Below are 18445 nucleotides of genomic sequence, written 5' to 3'. Positions count from 1 at the left end.
GCTGAAGGGTCCACGCTAACTACTCACCTTGAACCACGAGAGCAAAGAGCTTCTCTGCAGAGCCTGCCTGATTCTTCGCCACACACATGTAGTTGCCAGCGTCTTTCACCTGTGCCGCAGCCACCTGCCAAGGAAAAGCAGAGAGCCCCACTAGGTCGGTTTGCCGGACAATGCAGGATGGCCACCGTGCCCATGGTTGGAGCCTGCAGGAAGCCCAGACATGGGCCATCACACTCAACTGAGCTGTTGCCCACTACCCCTTGCAATGGCAGCAGGCAAGATCAGAGCAGCTATTTTCTGGTACCACCAGCTCACCCGAAGGAGCTGGCCATCTTCCAGGATCTGGTGCCGTGGCCCGGCATGGAGGGGAAGGTTGTTCTGGAACCAGGACACGGTGGGTGATGGGTTCCCGCTGGCCTCACACTTCAGGTGAGCCGTGCTGTTAGCAAGTGCTGTCACCTCTTCCACCAGCTCCTCTGTGGTCCCCTGGATAACGGGGGGAGCTGGGGCAGAGGGGACAAGCAGAACCAGTTAGTTGTGAAACGCTCAGCTCTCAGCCCTACCATCAGCTCTTCCTCCCCATGGGAGAAAGGAGTTGTTAGTCTCGATCAAGCGCAGCCAGCGACATCCCTCCTTGCCCATGCGCTCCCTTATCGCTCAGCCTTAACCCACCTCACTCCTCACCGTGAGCACACTGCAGATATGCCATCTCCCTTGGGTACTGGCAGTGACAGCAAGGCGCCCCCCTGCTCTAGCACAGAGCCAGGAGGAGACCCCAAGATACCCTGCTCTTAGACTGTGTGACCAGCTTGTGTCCGCTCAGGTTCAGGGAACGCAGCCACGTGGAGGAAGCATCGCAGGGGGAGAGCGCACATTTGCTCCATGTCTGTACCTGAGGCACCAAGGCTGGAGGTGCCCCCAGCACGGGACAGACAAACCACCTCCCCACGCCTGCCTCTCACTCCCCACCAGGCAGCATCCCCCATGCACCAGCCACTGGCTCCAGCCTCAGCTCCTCTGCCTCTCACAGGCAGCTAAGCCCATGATCCAGGCCTGTGCTCCTAACACACAGCCTAGAAAGTAACTGGAAATGGGGACAGGATGTTGTTGTCCAGTTGGGAAAGTGCTTGAATTCCCTTGAAGGGAATCCCTGCAAGAAGTCCCATGAACTAATCCACTGGGGACCTGCCGGGTCTGCTCCCTATGATTACTCTGAGTCCACGCCTCTCACCTCTTCCTCCCTGCACCCAGAGGCAATAATAACCACCTCTTTGAAGTCACCTGGACTATGGACATCATCGCCAGGTGCCACCCTGGTACTCACTCAGCACTGCCAGCTCGTAGTGCAAGCGGTCCTCGCCTGCCTCGTTGGCCGCCTCACACGTGTATCTCCCACCATCCTCTGCCGTGGCCGCGGGGATCTGCAGGACGCGTCCGCCTGCTGCACGACAGAGAGACAGGGTGGGCTTGGGGGAAGAGGCAGAGAGAGGTGCTACACTGGCAGCCTTCTAGTGAGAGGGAAGCTGCTCTGTGGGCTGGCATCCTCCGTGCACGGCCATGCCCTCTGTGCCAGCGACGGTCCATGCTCCCTTGCACTGTCAGGCCATGCTAATGCCTCCCCTGACAGACAACAGCTCTGGGCATGAGCCAGTGAACCACTATGCAAGCTACCTCCATCTGTATGTGGCCTCCATATAGCACTCAAACTATATAGCACTCAATACTATAGAGCAATTAAGCGGATTGTCACAAGGGAGGAGAGGGCCGTTTAAAAAGGCCACACGGTTGGGCAGGGAGATCACTGGAGGAATGGGGTCCCATGTCTGTCGCCATTCTGCGCACAGCTCCTGCTGTGGTCATCCAGGTGACGGAGGATGTCAGAGTGGCAGCACGCCCCTGAAGTACCAGGAGGGCAGAGGTGTTTCATCCAGAGCATCCCCCAGCCCAACAAGGGCCCTGGGTTTGCACCTGGCACATCCATTAAAACACAGCAGAGGCGCATCACTGGGATATACCTGGAACCCCTGTCCACACAGAGAAGTGGAGGGGAGAGCCACAGCCCACGGGATTCACAGCGACACAGCTGGAACCCCTGGCACACCGGATTCCTCGTGGTACTTTCTCTACCCGGAAACCCCAGCAGATGCCGAGTGGCTAAAAGAAGCTCTCACCAAAGTCGTGTCAGCAAGACAAACTCATTACCTAGCAGCATCACGGCCCCTTCCACAGTGGAGAGGGGCTCTCCATCCTTGGACCAGGTGAGCGTGGGGGGTGGGATGGCATTCGTGTCGCAGTAAAGGGAGGCTGGGGAGTTGACCACCACCTGCCGGTGCTCTGTCACCTCGCCGTCCCAGTCTTCCTCCCGGTACCGGATCTCAAGGGCCGCATTGGCATTGCCCTGCTTCTGGAACAGGGGGGGCACTGGGAAAGACATGGCCTCAGCCATCAGCGCCATGCCGGTGGAAGGACCTGGCAGAGCACACGGACAGCCCGAGCAGGACAGGATCCTGGGGCTGCAGCGCTGATGGCACAGCGCCCTGCCCTGCCCTGCCCAGCCCTCCAAAGCACCCGCCCACCCCAGCCTGCAGCACCCCTGCGCTGGGGGTGCCCATAGAGGTGGGTGGGAGTGTGCCTTCCCCTGTAGCAGGAGGCTTGGCCCTCTACCTGGGACCGCTCGAGTGTATATTCACAGCCTTTTACAGAAGCAAGACATTGGCCACTGTGGTCCCCCCCTGCTTTCCCCATAGCAGATTCAGGCGTGATGTCAGGGTTGACGGTAGCTTCACAAAGAGGTTAAATTATGGATTTGTATAGGATGGCTTGAATAGGGCTGGTCCTGCCTCAGGCAGGGGACCAGACTCGATGACCTCCAGAGGGCCCTTCCAGCCCCACTTCGCTATGATTGTTTGTCCCCCAGGGATTCCCAGCAGAGACCCGAACACGAGCTCAGGTGAGCACTACCTGTCCTTCCCGTGGAAGAGGGGCTCTCACTTGCCGGTGGTTGAAACATTATAGCACCACTGCTCATTTCCCCACCCTCACCACTAGCTGCCCTCTCCCGTTCTTCTCAGGGCCAGCTCTCTTCCAAGATCTTGCTTCCTGCTTCGTTCAGCCCAGACAGCCTTGTTCTGTGAGGAGCCACCCACCTTGAACGTGCACAGCAAAGTCCTTGCTGTCTTCGCCTACCGGGTTGGTAGCAATGCAGGTGTAGCGCCCAGCATCAGAGACACCGGCGGAGCTGATCTGTATAATCTGCCCATCGCTGAGAGTCTGGAGATGCGAGTCCCTCCCCAGGAGCTGGTGAGGAGATGCCCCACCCCACAAGGCAAGAGAAGAGGAAAGTTAAAACACCCCTACAGCCTTGAGACAGCTGCTGAAAAAATGCAGCATCCAGAAAGAAAATCCAGACTCCAAACCTTAAAACAGGCCCCTTCCCTTCCCAACTGGCTGCAAATGGCTCTTCTCTTCCCAGTTAGCCTGGGCTCTCAGTCAAACCACGTTATTTCATGCAGTTCAGGACACAATTATGAATCTGAATTAAAATAAACTGCAGATCCAAGAATTATCCCTTCCCTGCAACCTCGGGTTTATTCACCCCTCGGTGCCCAGGCAGAGTTACGACAACTCAGAGCACCCAGCTGTGGAGCAGCTCCCCGCTCTGGGAAGGACCACCCGGCTGCGTATCCCGTGGCCCTGTCTGCTCTTCCCACCAGCAGCCCGATGGGATGAGGAGAGCTGCCTGGGATGCGCTGCAATAAGGCCTTGTGGAGTCCTCTGCCCTGCAACATGAAGGGCCCAACGCAAAGCGGTTCCAGTGCTCCCGGCCTCGGGTCCCCTCCTGTTATTTCTGGCAGGCGTCCACCCCTCCCCAGCAGTCCCCGTCTGTTCCTTCGCAGCCCCACCTGCCCGTCCTTGAACCACTGTATGGCTGGCTTGGGCACAGCCCAGGTCTTGCACTCCAATGTCACGGTGCTGTTGACCTTGGTCTTCACCTCCTCCATGGCGTATTCCCCCGAGTGCCCGTCCTTGGCAATCCAAGGTGGAACTAGGAGCCAGAAGACACAAGTACAATGAGGACAAGGTGGCAGTGGTCTCCTCCTTCCTGGGCATGCCTGCTACTCAGTGCCGCCGCTTTGACAAGGATGCACAACAGCTGGCAGGTGCCACAGAAATCCCCAACTTGGGGCAAACAGGGCAGAGCAGACAACTCAAGGCTAAACATGCCCAGAGTACTGTACCCTGCCCGTGCCATAGCAGAGAGCTCTTTACAACCGGCTGAGGTCTGAGGGTAGATATAACCATAAGACCATGGCGTGCAGCCAGCTGGCTCTTCAGTGTGGGCAGGAGATTGGGGAGCAGCCAGACATTACTAAAGGAGCGCTCTCAGCATGTCCATAAAGCAAACGTGTGGCAGCAACAGCACTGCCCAGGGAAGGGGAGGGGGCATGCAGAAAGCTTACCCCAAGAACATCTAGAGCTTGCAACATGCAGGGACTCTGTCTCGAGCTAACACATTACTCCAAAAAAAGCTGTGGGCCATTCACACCCCCTGCATACATCTAAGGGCACCCCAGTTGTGAAACAGGTTGGAGCTAAGCAGTGATCAAAGGGGACCGGGATGCCTCTCTAATGGTCTTTGGCAAAGCACTTGAGGATGGAGCTTGTTACGAACCGAGGACCCTCACTGCGGAGCTCTTCCTGGCCTCCCCAACCTCATTGGTGACAACACAGGTGTATCTGCCCGCGTCCTCTTCCAGGGCATTCAGAATCTGGAGCCCGTGGCCACCTGGGCAGGGGATGAGAAAAGTCCCGTGAAGATGCTGAGAGCAGCCCTCCATCTTCACACTGAGAAACAGGGAGGTGAATCATCTGGACTAGCACTCCCAGGGCTACAGACTGATCTTCCTCCACCTGGGCAGCAGCGGGGCGGCTTCCTCAGAAGACCCAGCCGACCTGCACAGACCCATACGTGGTGGCACTGGGTCTAAGACCTCTGCTTTCCCCCACCCTAGAAACTCTGGTCATGCAATCAGATCCACACCCACGCCCGGGAGAGGCTCTGTGACTGATCCTCCATCCCTGCATCTCTCTGCCCAGGGTCCAGGCAAGCGCACACAAGGGGGCTGCGCAATGTTAGCAAAAATTACCAGAGAGAAACTGGACATTTGTAGAGGCTTGGAGAGGAGCCCCATCCTTCAGCCAGGTGATAGTAGGGGCAGGATAGGCCAGGGCCTCACAGATCAGGGATACGGGGTTATGGATGACTATGGTAACATCTTCAATGGTGTCCTCAAGGCTTGCCCCAGGAAAGGTGGGGCTAACTATGGAAAGAAAGAAGAGACCCCCCGTCCTTTTTCTGAGACTGACATGTGTTCCCCATCACAGCTGGAGCGATGCAGTGCCTCCCGCCACCCACCACAGCATGCAACGAGCTCAGCTCCTCAGAGCTGACCGCTGACCACGCAGCATCTCCTAGACCCTGTGCACACTTGGCATCGGACGGATGCTTTATAAAGCAATTCTGGAGGTAGCTCTAGTCCCCATGACAATAGTGGTCACAGAAACCCTAGCCAACAGCTACCAGATAGATACAGTCACTCCAAGCCTAGCTGCATCTGGAATATAGGCAAGGTAATCACCGACTGTCCTCCCCACTAGGAACTGCAAGTGCTCAGCACCTCCCTGGACCAGACCATAAAAGAAGCCCAAAGCAGTAGTGATATCTTGCAGTCGACTTCTCTCCCCCTCTGAAAACGGCCACGGCCTTTCCAGCTCCCCGCCTACCTAGAACGCCGAGCAGATAGTGCTTGGTTTTATCACCCATGGAGTTGGAGGCCACGCAGGTATAGTAGCCAGCGCTGGCAGGTGGGGCTTGGTTTATCTGCAGCACCGATCCGTCTGGTGAGACGTAGTACGGTTCCCCAGGGAGCAAAGGGCGGGCATCTTTCAGCCAAGTGATCTTTGGCTTAGGATTGCCTGTAGGTTGAAAGGGAAAACTGGTGAAAAAGCACAACTCAGCCTCAGCACGAGATTTTCCGCTGCGTGCACAGCACTTCTGGAGCCAGGCAGCCCCGTGCTCTGGAGCCTGCAGAGGAGGCAGAGGCTGGGGCACAGCTCTGAAGCTTTCCATCAGGATCTCCAGGGGCACTTAAGGAGGCAGCCTCAAGCACTGGGATGCTGCATGAGCCATCCAGGGAAAGGAAAACTCAATACAGGAACAGGGTCTACCACCAGTGGGCCCTCCCGCCACCCAAAGCACCCCCCAGACCCAATTCAGCAATAACTCCCCAGCTGCCCTGAACCACCGCAACGACACGGCTGAACCAAAGCTCATGGAGGACTCGGAGGAAATGAGTGATCCAGGTACACACACCACTAGCTGGTTGCTCGCTCTGCCCCAACCATGAAGAACTGAGGTTGGCTGTCTCGCATGAACGGTATTATCCAGTCTTTACCCCTCAATTATCCTCCAGGGGCTCTGTAAATAAAACCACCTCTTGCTTTTTTCCAGCCCAGCGCCACTCACCTGTAGCAATGCAGGACCAGTTGACAGACTGACCCTCGGGCACTTTAACGCTCTCCTCTTTGTCCTCGTTCTCAATGCTGGGAGGAACTAGAAAGACAAAGCGAGCATGGGAGGCAGGGTGGTTCTCTCGCCACGAGCCCAGCTGAGCCGAGCAGAACAAGCGACTGCCTCCTAAAGAGTCGCCTCGGGCATCAGAGAGCAGAGGACTCTGGGAACGCAGCACATAAATGGCCACATTGCAAAACCTCAACTCTGTGTGTGGGATTTAGGGACGGTGCAGAATCCCCCTTTGTAGCCCTGTAGAAAAACTGAGGTTGAACGGATGGAAAGAACGGGAAACGGATCCTAGAACCACGAACCAGATTCCTGGGTCTGTCCTTACCTAGGACCTCCACACCGAAATCCTTCCTGGCTTCCCCAGCTGCATTGCTAGCCAGGCAGGAATAGAGACCGCCGTCTTGGGCTTGCGTGTGGGTCAGCCTCAGAGCCCAACCACCTGGAAGTGAAAGGCAAAGAACATATAGGCAACATCCCGATTCATCTGTCCTGGCCTAGCAATGCTCAGAGAGCACCTGGAGGGATGTTCACCATGGCATTGGTACCCCCCACCGTCACATGAACCCGTGGGAGGGGTCAACATGGACCAGCGTGCTCTCCGGCCCCCGCCACGTTACAGCCGGGTAAGGGAGTGCAGAGCACCACTTCTTCCTCCTGACTGGATGGCAAATCTACCTGCACACGGCTGCTCTCAGGCATCCTCCACTGTTTCTTTCGGAAACGTGGCCAGCTGAGATTGCCAAGACACATCACGCCTGGTTGTAATACTCCATCCCCCAACGCAAGCCTAGGGTGCAACTCTCTATACGGGTGGTCTACACGGGGACTAAGCGACTCTGCTGTAGCTATCCCAGAAGGGCTAACTCAACAGGGGTGACGGACCGGTACCACGTTCCTTACTGCTCACCTGAGAGCAGGTGTATCCGCTCCCCGGGGATGACAGGTGCATCCTCCCAGAGCCAGGTGGCTGCTGGGGGCGGGATGCCAGAGGCCTCGCAGATCAGCATCAGGGGGGCGTGCAAAGGGACAGTGACATTGGTCACCGAGTCCATCCCCATAACCAGCTCTGGGGGAACTAGAGAGACAAGAGAGAGGAGGCTTCGTTCACGGTCTCCACGGCAGCACGGCAAGAGCAAAGGGGTCATCGCAGATATCCAGCCTGTCCCTGCCCTCAAGCGATCAGGTCAGATCCCATGAGGCCCCAAAGAGATGTACTCAGAAAACCTTATTGCATCTCCTGCAGCTGCAAAGCCCAGACCCAGAGCAAGTCACTGTGCACCACAGAGCCCGTCATCGTATAAGAACACAAATTATTTGCACCTCTGACGGTGCATTTATAGGTGCAACAAGTGCACACGACCAGTCAGATTCTCCACACTCCCCCAGATAGCTCGACTGCTTTGCTCTAACACATGTTGGCCCACGGTGTCTCCACAGGTCCGTGGAAAATGTATGGCTTGGCTCCTTGCTGTCCCACCCTGCCTCGTGATTTTAAACCTCCCACCATTAACTGATGGGGCAGCCAGTGCAATCAGCACACTTGGAGCTTGTGAGACTCAGCCTTTTCCCATTCAAGGACCTTTGCTACTTCACATCTACTGGCCTAGCAAATACCTAGTGGAGTTGCCAGGACATAACAACAGCCCCGAGCCCCCTACTGTCATGCTCATCTCCTCCACGACCCCAGAAACAGCAGCACGTCCATACCATACACCGCAAGATCAAACCCTCTCTCCGCCTGTCCCATTGCGTTCTCTGCTAGGCAGGTGTAGCGTCCCGCGTGGGCGACTTGTGCCTCCTGAATATGCAGTGTCCACCCACGGTCTTGAAGGAGAAGGCCCTCCCCATTCACCACGGGCTGCCCGTCCTTCACCCAGGTCACCGTCGGTGGTGGTGTTCCCGTGGCCTCACACTCCAGCCTCCTCTCACCACCTCTGACCACAGAGGTCTTCTCTGGCCCTTCCCGGGTGCCACCTTTGATCTTCGGTGGTGCTGCAGGGAGAGGAACACAGGGCAGACATGGCCGTTGGACCTGGCAGGTTTGAGGTCCTTCTGGGTCTCAGACAGGAGACTACTGGCTGCAGGGAGCGACTGAACTGAACCGACAAGCCCAGCCTACTAGCTTTGCCAGGCACCGGGGCAATCGGGCTTCTGGGGTGAGCTTCAGTGCTCACCCGTTGTCTTCGAAAGGCTAACATCTTCCCATTACCTAGGGCCAGAGAGTCCCCCTGGAACTGCGCTGGCTCCTTACCAGGGCAGCACCGAATTTTGCAGGTCACAGCTGCCTTCCGTCATCAGTGCGGGGCTGCAGCTGGCAGAGGTTACACCCCGAGCCCAACATGGCCTGCTCGGAGGTGAAGCATGAGGGCTGCACCCCGCTGGCAAAGGTGAGGGGAGCTGGGTGCCGCCGCCTCGCCCAGCCCCTGCCTGGCTCACCGTGCACCTCCAGACGGTGCTCTTGGCTGCTACGGCCAGCGGCGTTGCTGCACTCGCAGGTGTACGATCCCGCATCCGCCGTCCGCACCTTCTCTATGGACATCAGCCTCCCGCCTGCAGAGATGAGCTCTGGGCCCCCAAAGTCAACCAAGATGGGCTCCCCTGATGGTGGAGGACAGAAAGGAAACACAAGGACCCCCCCGCTTAGGTCCCTGAGGATAGCAGCTCCCCATGCACTGCTCTACAGGTGCTTGGACCAGAGCTGCACTGCAGCATCTCTGTGGAGATATCCCAGTGGCTGCTTTTGTGCTGGACTTGCAGGGGCCGCTTGCCCTCTGGGACACAAGATAACATGGGGCAAAACTAAGCCATGCCCTGAGCAGATCTGGATCCATGCACAGCTGCTCCAGAGCCCACCCCATGGGCTCAGCACCGCTGGCTCCAGCTGGGCGGGACGAGGGCTGGGGTGGTGTCAGTTCCTGTGTTGGGGGGATGGGAGGGAAAAATTGAACATGCCCCTACCATCCTTCTTCCAGGTCAGGGTGGGGAAGGGGATGCCGCTGCACTCGCAGGACAGCCGGACAGACTGCCCCTCCCTCACGGACAGCACGGCCGGCTCTTCCGAAGAGAACGAGGGAGGAACTGTGCCAGAGAGGAGAGGAGAGAAGAGACCAGCCCTGAGCACCAGGACATGGTCTTCCACCCAGGGTACCCAATGGCTAACGAGCCTGCTGGGGGCCAGGCTTGGTTTACTATTACCTGGCTAACAGGGCAATTTTGGCCAGAAGGGCAGGAATTGGGAGCAAGGCGCCTGGGTGCTGGGGCACCCTGAAATGGGAAGTGGAGCTGTGCTCTGAGAGTACAAAGTACTCCATAACGCCAAGTACTGGGTAAAATCGGGCACCTGATACTGGGCTCCCTCAATTCATGGATGCTTGTCTTCTTTATTGCTCAGGGTTTGGTTCCCCAGATATAAACTGCACCACAGAAAAGACCAAGAGCTGGCTTTGAATGACATGCTTTCAAGAAGGCCTGGGGCCACATACACAGAACAAAGAGGTGAAAACAAAATACCAAGGCAGTATTTGTTATCTGAGCATCAGCCCTCCTGGGCACAGAATACGGGAGGAAAACAATAGGACTGATGATGAAATCTAAGACAACATGAGAGGTGTGCAAATCAACCTCAATTCTGGCACTTCCACCCTGCAAGTGTACACACACACACACCCCATTAGGTAGTAATAGCAGATTGGACCTCTTGAAAATCATTGGTGTGTTAGGAACAGGCTGTGGACTTTGTGTGGTTGCACACGTACACGCGTCTTTGAAGAACTGAACAAGGGCTTTCGGAAGGGCATTAAGTGTACTTTGGAACAAGACATATTTTAGGGACTATAAAACAGATATAATTCCCTGCCACAGGTACAATGACAAAGGAGGGTGTTCTGAGCTTAACAGCCATCCCAGGATGAACATGGCCCTGGTGGAGCCAGAAGACCACCAGTGATGACAGGCTTGTGTGGATGTCATCCAGCCCCAAGTCAGGCCGGGGTGGGTGAAGTTGTTTCTCCATCTCTGCAAGTTGCATCTCAAATGTACAGGCACAGGGCCAGTATTTCAGGAGACCTGAATACCCCCAGCTCCCACCCCAAACCAAGGATGGACACTCAACACCCCTCACAATCAGTTCCAGCTCTGGACAAGGAACATCTGGTTTTTAAGGGTATTCTCAGAGGCGACCACATGATGTTGCACGATTAATAATGAGGGGGCTGACACTGGGCCGAGAGGCCACAAAGTTGGATTGCTGATGTGTACCAGAGATAGCACAGAATATCCTTGCCCCCACTCAACTCCATCTGCAGCCGAGGTAAGGCAGGATGGAAAACAGAGCTCTTACCCCACACGTTCAGGTTGTAGTGCCTTTCTGACCGGCCCCGGTGGCTGGACACCTCGCACGTGTACCTCCCCACATCTCGCACCTGAGCTTGCTTGATCTGAGAAAGCAAGCAGAGCCGCAGTGGGAAGGGGAGAAAGGCAAGAAGCTCCTCCTTGCACTCTCTGTTCTAGCACTATGGCCAGCAAAGCCCAGCAGCAGAGATGTGGCTCACAGGGACCCAAGCAGGCCGCCATGGGGTCATTGAGGCTCCCCCCGGAACAATCCTTCATGCCGGTGCTGTGCTGCAGCCATCGGCGCAGGGACGCAAGGACAAAGGGGAGCACCAAGTCTGCATAAAGTCTGCCAGGCCTCGAGGGAGGCTGCAGGTGCCCATTTACCCATGCCCCTGTGTCGCAGGGGAGCTCCCTGCCAGCCAGCTTCTGAGGCAAGGCATGGGACAGCCAGCGGACGCTGGCCAGACATGGCAGGACCCCAACCCTGGCTGCATGCCCACGTCTGTGTGTCCCCTCAGCACCTGTGAGAGCAGTCACCTGGAGAACGGCCCCGTCAGCTGAGAGCTGGAGGCCTGGGCTCCATGCAAGAGGATACCCATCCTTCTGCCAGCGGGGTGCCAGCGAGGAGGGAGGACCGCTCTGGCACTCCAAGGTCACTGACTGGTTGGCAACGACTGAGACATTCAGCTCCTCACCCAGGATATTCAGGGGCACTGAAAAGAGAATGACCCTGAAGTGAATCAGTTGGGAAAGGAGGCCCTCCCTCGGGCTAAGCCCTCTGGGACAAAGGATTCAGCAGAACACGCCAGTAAACCCAAAACCATCGACCCCAGCCTCCTTCCCAGAGATCACTGTGCCCAGCCTCGCTATGGACAAAGGCCCCCGATGCAATCCCTGAGATAGCCAGGGTATTGCAGCCATCCTGCATGGGGCTCTGGGGTGACCGCTATCTGCACAGCTCCTAGCAAACAGCCAGACTGGCAGCTTTTAAGCATTTTTCCCAGCCGGGTAGCCCCCCCTGAGAGGCAGGTAGGCAGGGACATGTTCTCCTCTGCCTGGGAGTGCCAGGGGGGCTACACTTACCTTGCACCTGCAGGGCAGCATCCCACCTGTCTTCCCCCACCGCGCTGGTGGCCACACAGGAGTACACCCCCGAGTCCGAGACATGAGCACTGGCCAGGGAGAGGACACGTCCCCTAAAGAGGACCTGCGCCATTCTCAGAATGAGACAAGAAAGGAGCCAGGTGAGCAGATGCAGAGGGAGGAGTTTCCAGCCACCGGCCAGTCCTTCAGCACACGAGGCTGAGGAGCCACTGGGAATCCCAGAGAGACAGAAGGACCAGGAGGGACCGGGAAGCTGAGTGGGGGCCAGGCAGACCCCACAGCTGCAGACGTGGCAGGCTGCCCCTGCTTGTTCTCACCTGCAGCCCCTCCAACACGGTGCTGGCAATGGGGTTGCCGTCCTTCAGCCACATCAGCGTGGGGGTGGGGATCCCTGTGGCATTGCACTCCAGCAGCACCGGCTCGTTGGGCACCACGGTGAGCAGGCCGGGCCCAGAGATGATCTGGGGAGGCACTAAGAAGGGCAGAGCAGACATTAAGCACCCCAGTGCTACCAGACCTCTAGCAGGAGCAAGGGAAGGGTGGGCTGGGGCAGGGGCAGGGACCCGCGGCATTGCAGCCTGCTTGCTAGAGGTCCCACGCCATGGTCTCCAGCAAGGCTGTCCCAGCCCAACAGCCTTTAAACAAGAAGAAAGTTAATGAGACTCAGACTGGCAGGTCCTGTGAAGCCTAAGGACAAGAGGGCCAAGGCAGCAAGGCTGCCAGGCAGCACGTGCCAGACACTGCTGGACAATAAGGGGCACTGAGGACTGTAGTGGGGGGTGATGGAGTCACTGACTAGAGCAAAGTATGCTTGGATGCCAACAGGACACTAGCTGGGAGGACTGCCAGGGGACCCAGAATGGGCTCACTGGGGGTTGTTCTACCTACTACATGGACCCACCCATGATCTGGCAGGTCTCCAGTGAAACTTGGCTCCAAAAGGTGCAGGGGCATGTCCCTGGGTGCCAGCGGCACTAACCAGGGAGCTCGTTGTGTAGATGGGCAGCTGGATGGGAAAGCCCCGCACCAGAGGCAGAGCCCACTGCCACCCCCTGCCCACTGGGTCACTCACCATTCACCTGCAGGCTGTAGCGGAGCTCGCTGCTGCCAACCACGTTGGAGGCGACACAGTGGTAGCTCCCTGTGTCTGAGACCCGGGCACGCTCGATCTGCAGTAATCTCCCATCCCCTGACAGGGCAATGCCTGGCCCAGCAGAGATCTGCCAGGGCCCCTTGAACCAGGACACGCCTGCAAGGGAAATAGAGAGATGGGCTGGGTGAGGAAGAGCTGTCACCTTGCTCACCGCCAAGACACCTCCTCCTCCCTCGCAGGCAGGAAGCCCTAGCCAGCTCCTTCAGAGCTGCATGGTAATTCACTGTCCCTGTGGCACAGGGCTGGAGGGATGCTGTAGGAAGGGAGGCTCCCAGCCTAGCAGACAGCTCTGGGTTAAGCAGTGCTCTTGCCCCTGTGTTTGGTCTATCAGCAGTCCCTCCAGGGAGACTTCTGCCTCCGCCCCTCCTGTTAGGAAGTCCCGCTGCATTGCTGTTGGCCTGGGGTGCAAAACACGCAAGATGGTCCCAAGGATAAGCACTGAGCTGGAGGGACCTGGGCTCATTTCCCCGCCCAGGCCCAGCTTTGTGTGGTGCCAAAGCCACTTAACCTAGGATTTTCTGTGGGAGTGAAACACTTAAACTCCACCGCAGTTCAGTAGGGGTCCTAACTGCTGGCTCTTTTGAAGTTCCCGGACTTGACCCCCTCTAAACTTCTGTTCTCCATGATAGCCTGCAACAGTTTTCACCACGAGCTCTTTGGGACTCTCTCTCAGCATGCCCATGCAGCACCCCACACAGTGACAATAAGAGCCCCTTTATCAGGCAGTTACTGCCATGGGCTGCAAGGGACGGAGAACAGCACTGTGCAGTGCCGTGCAACAGGCCTGGGTACTTTGGGCATAAAAGGAGAGGGCCGAGGTGGGAGGGAGCCAGGGGCATACAGGGAAACAGGGCTGGGAGGAAGACAACGCAGAAAGGTTGCCTTACTAGGAGCAGGCACCCCAGAGACCAGGCACTCCAGGGACACGGCGGAGTCCTCCAGGACTGTCTGGTTCACTTCTCCAGGCTCGATGTTAGGTGGCACTGCAAGCAAAGCGTGCGTCAGTTCATCTGCTTGGCCCCATCCCACACAGGCCCTCAAACAGCCTGCGGTATAAATTAGCATGGCTGAGGAAGATGGCTGTGAGCATACAAAACAGTCTTTGTAGATGGGTTTAATGCTGAGTACTGTCTGGATAAAGCACAGGGCTGCAGGCCACAGGACTCCTGGATCCCACTCCCTGGCTCTGGCACTAGCTGGTGGCATGGCCGGGGAGAGACCGCAGTGCCTTTGAAAACCTGGGGTCAATGCTCTCTTTTGCAGGGCTGCTGTGAGGCTTCAGTGGTCTTGTCACACACCTGGAGGTGGCTGGATGGAAGGCACTATGAAAAAGCACCCGCTACTGTAGTGCAACCCAGCTGGGGGGAACTAGAGGTTTGTTCCTCTGAATTTAATTCACTCTCTGGCATGAGCTGGGCAAGGCTTCTGGGGCAGGCCACAGCCCGGCACAGTCTCATTGAGGTGGGGGAACCTGGCCCCTAGCCGCCCCACCCCATCACAAGCTTCTCACCTAGCACCTTCACAGTCACATCTTGCTTCTCCTCGCCAGCTGGGTTTGTTGCAATGCAAGAGTAAACCCCTTCGTCCATCAAGTCCACCTGCTGGATCTGTGCAGGGGGAGAAGGAGGGATGGCAGGGCGAGACCTGTCACGTACATGTCCCTGAACACGGTTCTGTCCCTCGCACACAGAAGCGTGGGCCAAGAAGGGCCTCTCCTCCCTCCTCCCTGTCCCCCATCTCTGCCAAGCCTTCCCCAGCCTACATCACAGCACCCCAACCTCCACGAACACACGCTGCTCCACGAACATGCCTAACTTCCAGCCCTGGGCTCTCTTGAACCAAGCTGCCCAGCCATGTCCAGTGCAGCCACATCTACAGCCAACAAGGTTTGCACAACACGTGCTAAACTGGCTGTGCGTATCAGCAGCTGCCCCCCAAGCCCAGCTGGAGCCACGTGTCCTAGGGGGATGGTGCCCTGGAAATGCAAAATCACGCTGGACATCTCCCAGCTGCTTTCTACAGGCTCCATGAAGACGACCCATCACACCAGGCACTGGCAGAGCCCCCCTCCCTTCCTCCGACCACAGGTGACAACAAGCCTAGCTCGACCGTCACAGCTCCACACAACCTTTGCCACCCACATCAGTCACCCGCGCCCCCGAGGGCAGCACCCTCCCCACCTGGAGCAGGCCGCCCCTGGCTGCAAGGGTGCTGCCATCCTTTCGCCACGCGATGCTCGGCGCAGGGGTGCCCGTGGCCAGGCACTGAACGGCCAGGGCATGTCGGAAGGTGATGTTGAGGCTCGCTCCCCCCACAATGCTGACGGATGGAGGCTCTGGCAAGAGGAAGGAAAGAGGGGGACGTGGCTTTGCAGAGGTATGTCCTGGTCTCTCCCCACATGGGTGCAACTTCACTGGGAGCAACTGTCGTAGCGTCAGGGTCCTTCAGCCATTAGAAACTTGCTCTGGTGACCGCCCCCCCGGGCGGCTGGGACTGCAGCTTGCTCATGACCTCCTGCGAGGCATACAGCACTGTCCCACTGCTGCATCCGCAGGTACTGGTCCACACGCACGTTTTGTGACTACTGCACCTCCCTCCTTAGCAAGCAAGCACTGCACCCTGAACAGGCCAGGTGAGAGGTCCCTTACTACTGCACGCCAGCCCAAGGCCTGGGACTCTCCCCTGAGGGGCCATGCTCACCTTGCACAGACACCTGCACCTCTGCCCTGGCACTGCCAGCCTTATTGCTGGCTTTGCAGGTGTAGAGGCCTCCATCACTGAGCCTCACACGTGGAATCAAAAGCGTCTGGCTGCCCTTGGCGGTCACCACCCCGTCCTGCTCCCCAGCTGGCCGGCCGGCCTTCAGCCACCTGCAGGAAGGGGAAAAGGGGAGTTCTCACCCCACGTGGAGTACTGCGAGGCCAGACAGCATCACAAATGCCAGGCCCCTAGCATGCTTCTGAGACCCCCACCCCCAGGGCAAGATAAGCCTGCTCCATGGAGCAGCAGACAAGCAACCAAGAGGAGCTGCTGGGAGGAGGACTTGAGAGCAACCAGAAGGGGACTTGGGGAAACATGCTTAAGACCTGGTGGGAGGATTTCCTCGGGGGACTTACTGGACACTGGGGGCAGGGAAGCCTGTGACGTGGCAGGGGATGCTCAGGGACTCATTTGCGGTTGCTATCACCTGGCCATGCCCTTGTCCAATCAGCAGCTGCGGAGGAGCTGACGGAGACAAGAAAGAATACATACAAGGAGAGTCGGCGAGGAGGGCCTGGACCCTCGCCCTGAGGCTGAGCCGGGGCCGACACAGCCCAGGGGAGCACGGGAAGTCAGGAGCCCAGGCACCCCTGGCAGTAGCAGCCAGAAGTCATGTTCAACCAGAAGTGACCAATTTATTGGCCCTCCTCCCCAGGTGCACCCTCCTCTCTCTGGATGGGCCCCGGGAGAGTAGACCCCCCAAGGCCCGGTAGCCCAGGCAGTATCACCCGCTCCGTCCCAACTGCCCAGCTCACCCTGAACCGCCACTGAGTAATGGATGACACTCTCCCCTGCCGGGCTGCTGGCCAAGCAGGTGTAGATCCCTCCGGAGCCCTCCGATGCGCTCTCAATCCTCAGCACCGCGCCTCCCCGCAGGAGCCACGTCCCGTTGCTTTCCGCCTGCAGAAGGCCGTCTTTGAGCCACGCGAGGGCAGGCGGGGGCTTGCCGGTGGCGGAGCACTCCAGCTCCACAGGCTGACCCAGGACCGCTTCCACCACCTGGCCTTCGCGGCCGTGTCCTTTGATACAGGGGGGCACTGGAGGGGAAGAGAACACGTGGGGGGGTTAGCGCCGAGGGGCTGCAGGAATACCACGCTGCTGCATCCTGGAAGGCACCTGCAGCTACGGCAGCGAGGGCTGGGTTGTTGCCGGGAGAGGAGGAGGACAGGACAAGTCTGAGACCCAGGAAAGCCACTCCTGTATCCCTTCCATCAGCTCAGCCCTGCCAGAGGAGTCAACAAGGGGAGAGTCCATGAAGCGCTGCTCAGGGACCAGGTTGCCCCACATGCCGCTCAGGTGCAGAGGTGGGGTTTCCCTTTCGGAGAGCCCTATACACAGGCTGGGCATCTGGCTCCTGCTCTTTCCTGAATGGCATCGATGCAACATGGGCCCTCAAGCCAGCTCAAACCATTGCTCCATGAGCACTGCCCTAATGCCAGCCCCTCACTGCAGAAGGAGCAGCCGATGGGCATGCTGGGTGAAGCACCTGCCATGTGCAGAAAAACTGCGTTCTTGAAGCTGCTCTCCTTAGCCAGGACAAAGACACCCAGCCAGGGATGCACCGTGGGGCTTTCCTGCAGGAGAAGACACAGCCCCTGAGCCACCGCTGCTGCCCAGGAGGCCAGCACCTTGCACTCCCTTTGCTCTGTGGCACATCCGGCACTGCAAGGAGGAACCAGCCCCTCAAGACTATGCACACAACAAGCCAGCCAGGTCTTACCGTACACCTCCAGCCTCACAGCCCGCTCTGCCATCCCAGCCACATTGGTGGCCCGGCAGGTGTAAAGCCCAGCATCAGCTGCCTGGGCTGCACTCAGCTGGAGGCCTTTCCCCCCATCCCTGTAGGCGGCCTTGGTGCTGGAGACGATAGGATGCTCCTCTTGGAACCACGTGATCCTGGGAGCAGGGGAACCCCAAGCCTCGCACTGCAGTTCGACGGAGCGATTCAGCAGGACCACCACATCTGCCGTTTCGTTGGACCCCAGGATGGTGGGAGGAGCTAAAATGCAAATGAAATAGTGATATAACGAGGGGGAGCTGTAACATTCGGGAGGCTGGGCTGCCTCTGCTGGAGGGACTAGACAGAGTGGGATTTCTTGTGATCATCAGGTTCATTAAATACAGGCACACGTGAACAAGAAAAATGAAACAATGACCTTTATTTGTGGAGCACTCAGCATCCTCTACAGACCCTCTGTTTAGCTTTAACTGGCATAACTGAGGGACTATCTCCCAATTCCTAACCTCTGTAGTCAAGTAAGGGAGCATCTCCAAACTGCAACCTTTGTCACCACAGGATCAAAACTCCAGCAATAGCTTCCTCATCTTTTTTCTCTTGGTGTGAACATCCTCCACAAGGACAGGAAAGGCACAGGCACATGGAAGTCTTGGCTGGTCCATATAACAGGCAATAACAAACTCTTTGACAAGTCTCTCACTGGGAGTATAGGGAGGCAGCAGCAAGGCACCAGACTTCCATGCGTGGACCCTGAGGTGGTGCAGGGTCACTTGGA

The 18445-nt window shown here is 57.8% G+C and overlaps 1 protein-coding gene across 1 annotated transcript in view; it reads right to left on the bottom strand.

Annotated features, from left to right (window-relative positions):
* Positions 1-18445, bottom strand: part of HMCN2 (hemicentin 2) — a 90204-nt gene that overhangs the window by 26733 nt on the left and 45026 nt on the right. The window contains exons 33-59 of the mRNA XM_019541112.1: positions 17653-17931; positions 16688-16969; positions 16289-16397; positions 15873-16042; positions 15353-15507; positions 14683-14779; positions 14060-14155; positions 13092-13268; positions 12337-12491; positions 11999-12122; positions 11453-11628; positions 10923-11019; positions 9542-9661; positions 9020-9181; positions 8291-8575; positions 7491-7658; positions 6909-7022; positions 6527-6613; positions 5785-5976; positions 5148-5321; positions 4673-4786; positions 3903-4045; positions 3147-3297; positions 2203-2421; positions 1325-1441; positions 316-503; positions 28-124 (exon numbers count right to left, since the gene is read on the bottom strand). Coding sequence (XP_019396657.1) covers positions 28-124; positions 316-503; positions 1325-1441; positions 2203-2421; positions 3147-3297; positions 3903-4045; positions 4673-4786; positions 5148-5321; positions 5785-5976; positions 6527-6613; positions 6909-7022; positions 7491-7658; positions 8291-8575; positions 9020-9181; positions 9542-9661; positions 10923-11019; positions 11453-11628; positions 11999-12122; positions 12337-12491; positions 13092-13268; positions 14060-14155; positions 14683-14779; positions 15353-15507; positions 15873-16042; positions 16289-16397; positions 16688-16969; positions 17653-17931 — 4248 coding nt within the window. The remainder of the gene's footprint in view (positions 1-27; positions 125-315; positions 504-1324; positions 1442-2202; positions 2422-3146; positions 3298-3902; positions 4046-4672; positions 4787-5147; positions 5322-5784; positions 5977-6526; positions 6614-6908; positions 7023-7490; positions 7659-8290; positions 8576-9019; positions 9182-9541; positions 9662-10922; positions 11020-11452; positions 11629-11998; positions 12123-12336; positions 12492-13091; positions 13269-14059; positions 14156-14682; positions 14780-15352; positions 15508-15872; positions 16043-16288; positions 16398-16687; positions 16970-17652; positions 17932-18445) is intronic.

Source organism: Crocodylus porosus, unplaced genomic scaffold (genome assembly GCF_001723895.1).
Source record: "Crocodylus porosus isolate Cpor-Errol unplaced genomic scaffold, CroPor_comp1, whole genome shotgun sequence".
In the NCBI taxonomy this organism is placed as follows: domain Eukaryota; kingdom Metazoa; phylum Chordata; order Crocodylia; family Crocodylidae; genus Crocodylus; species Crocodylus porosus.
Note: the sequence above shows the minus strand (reverse complement) of the source record. Positions and strands in the feature narration are given on the sequence as shown.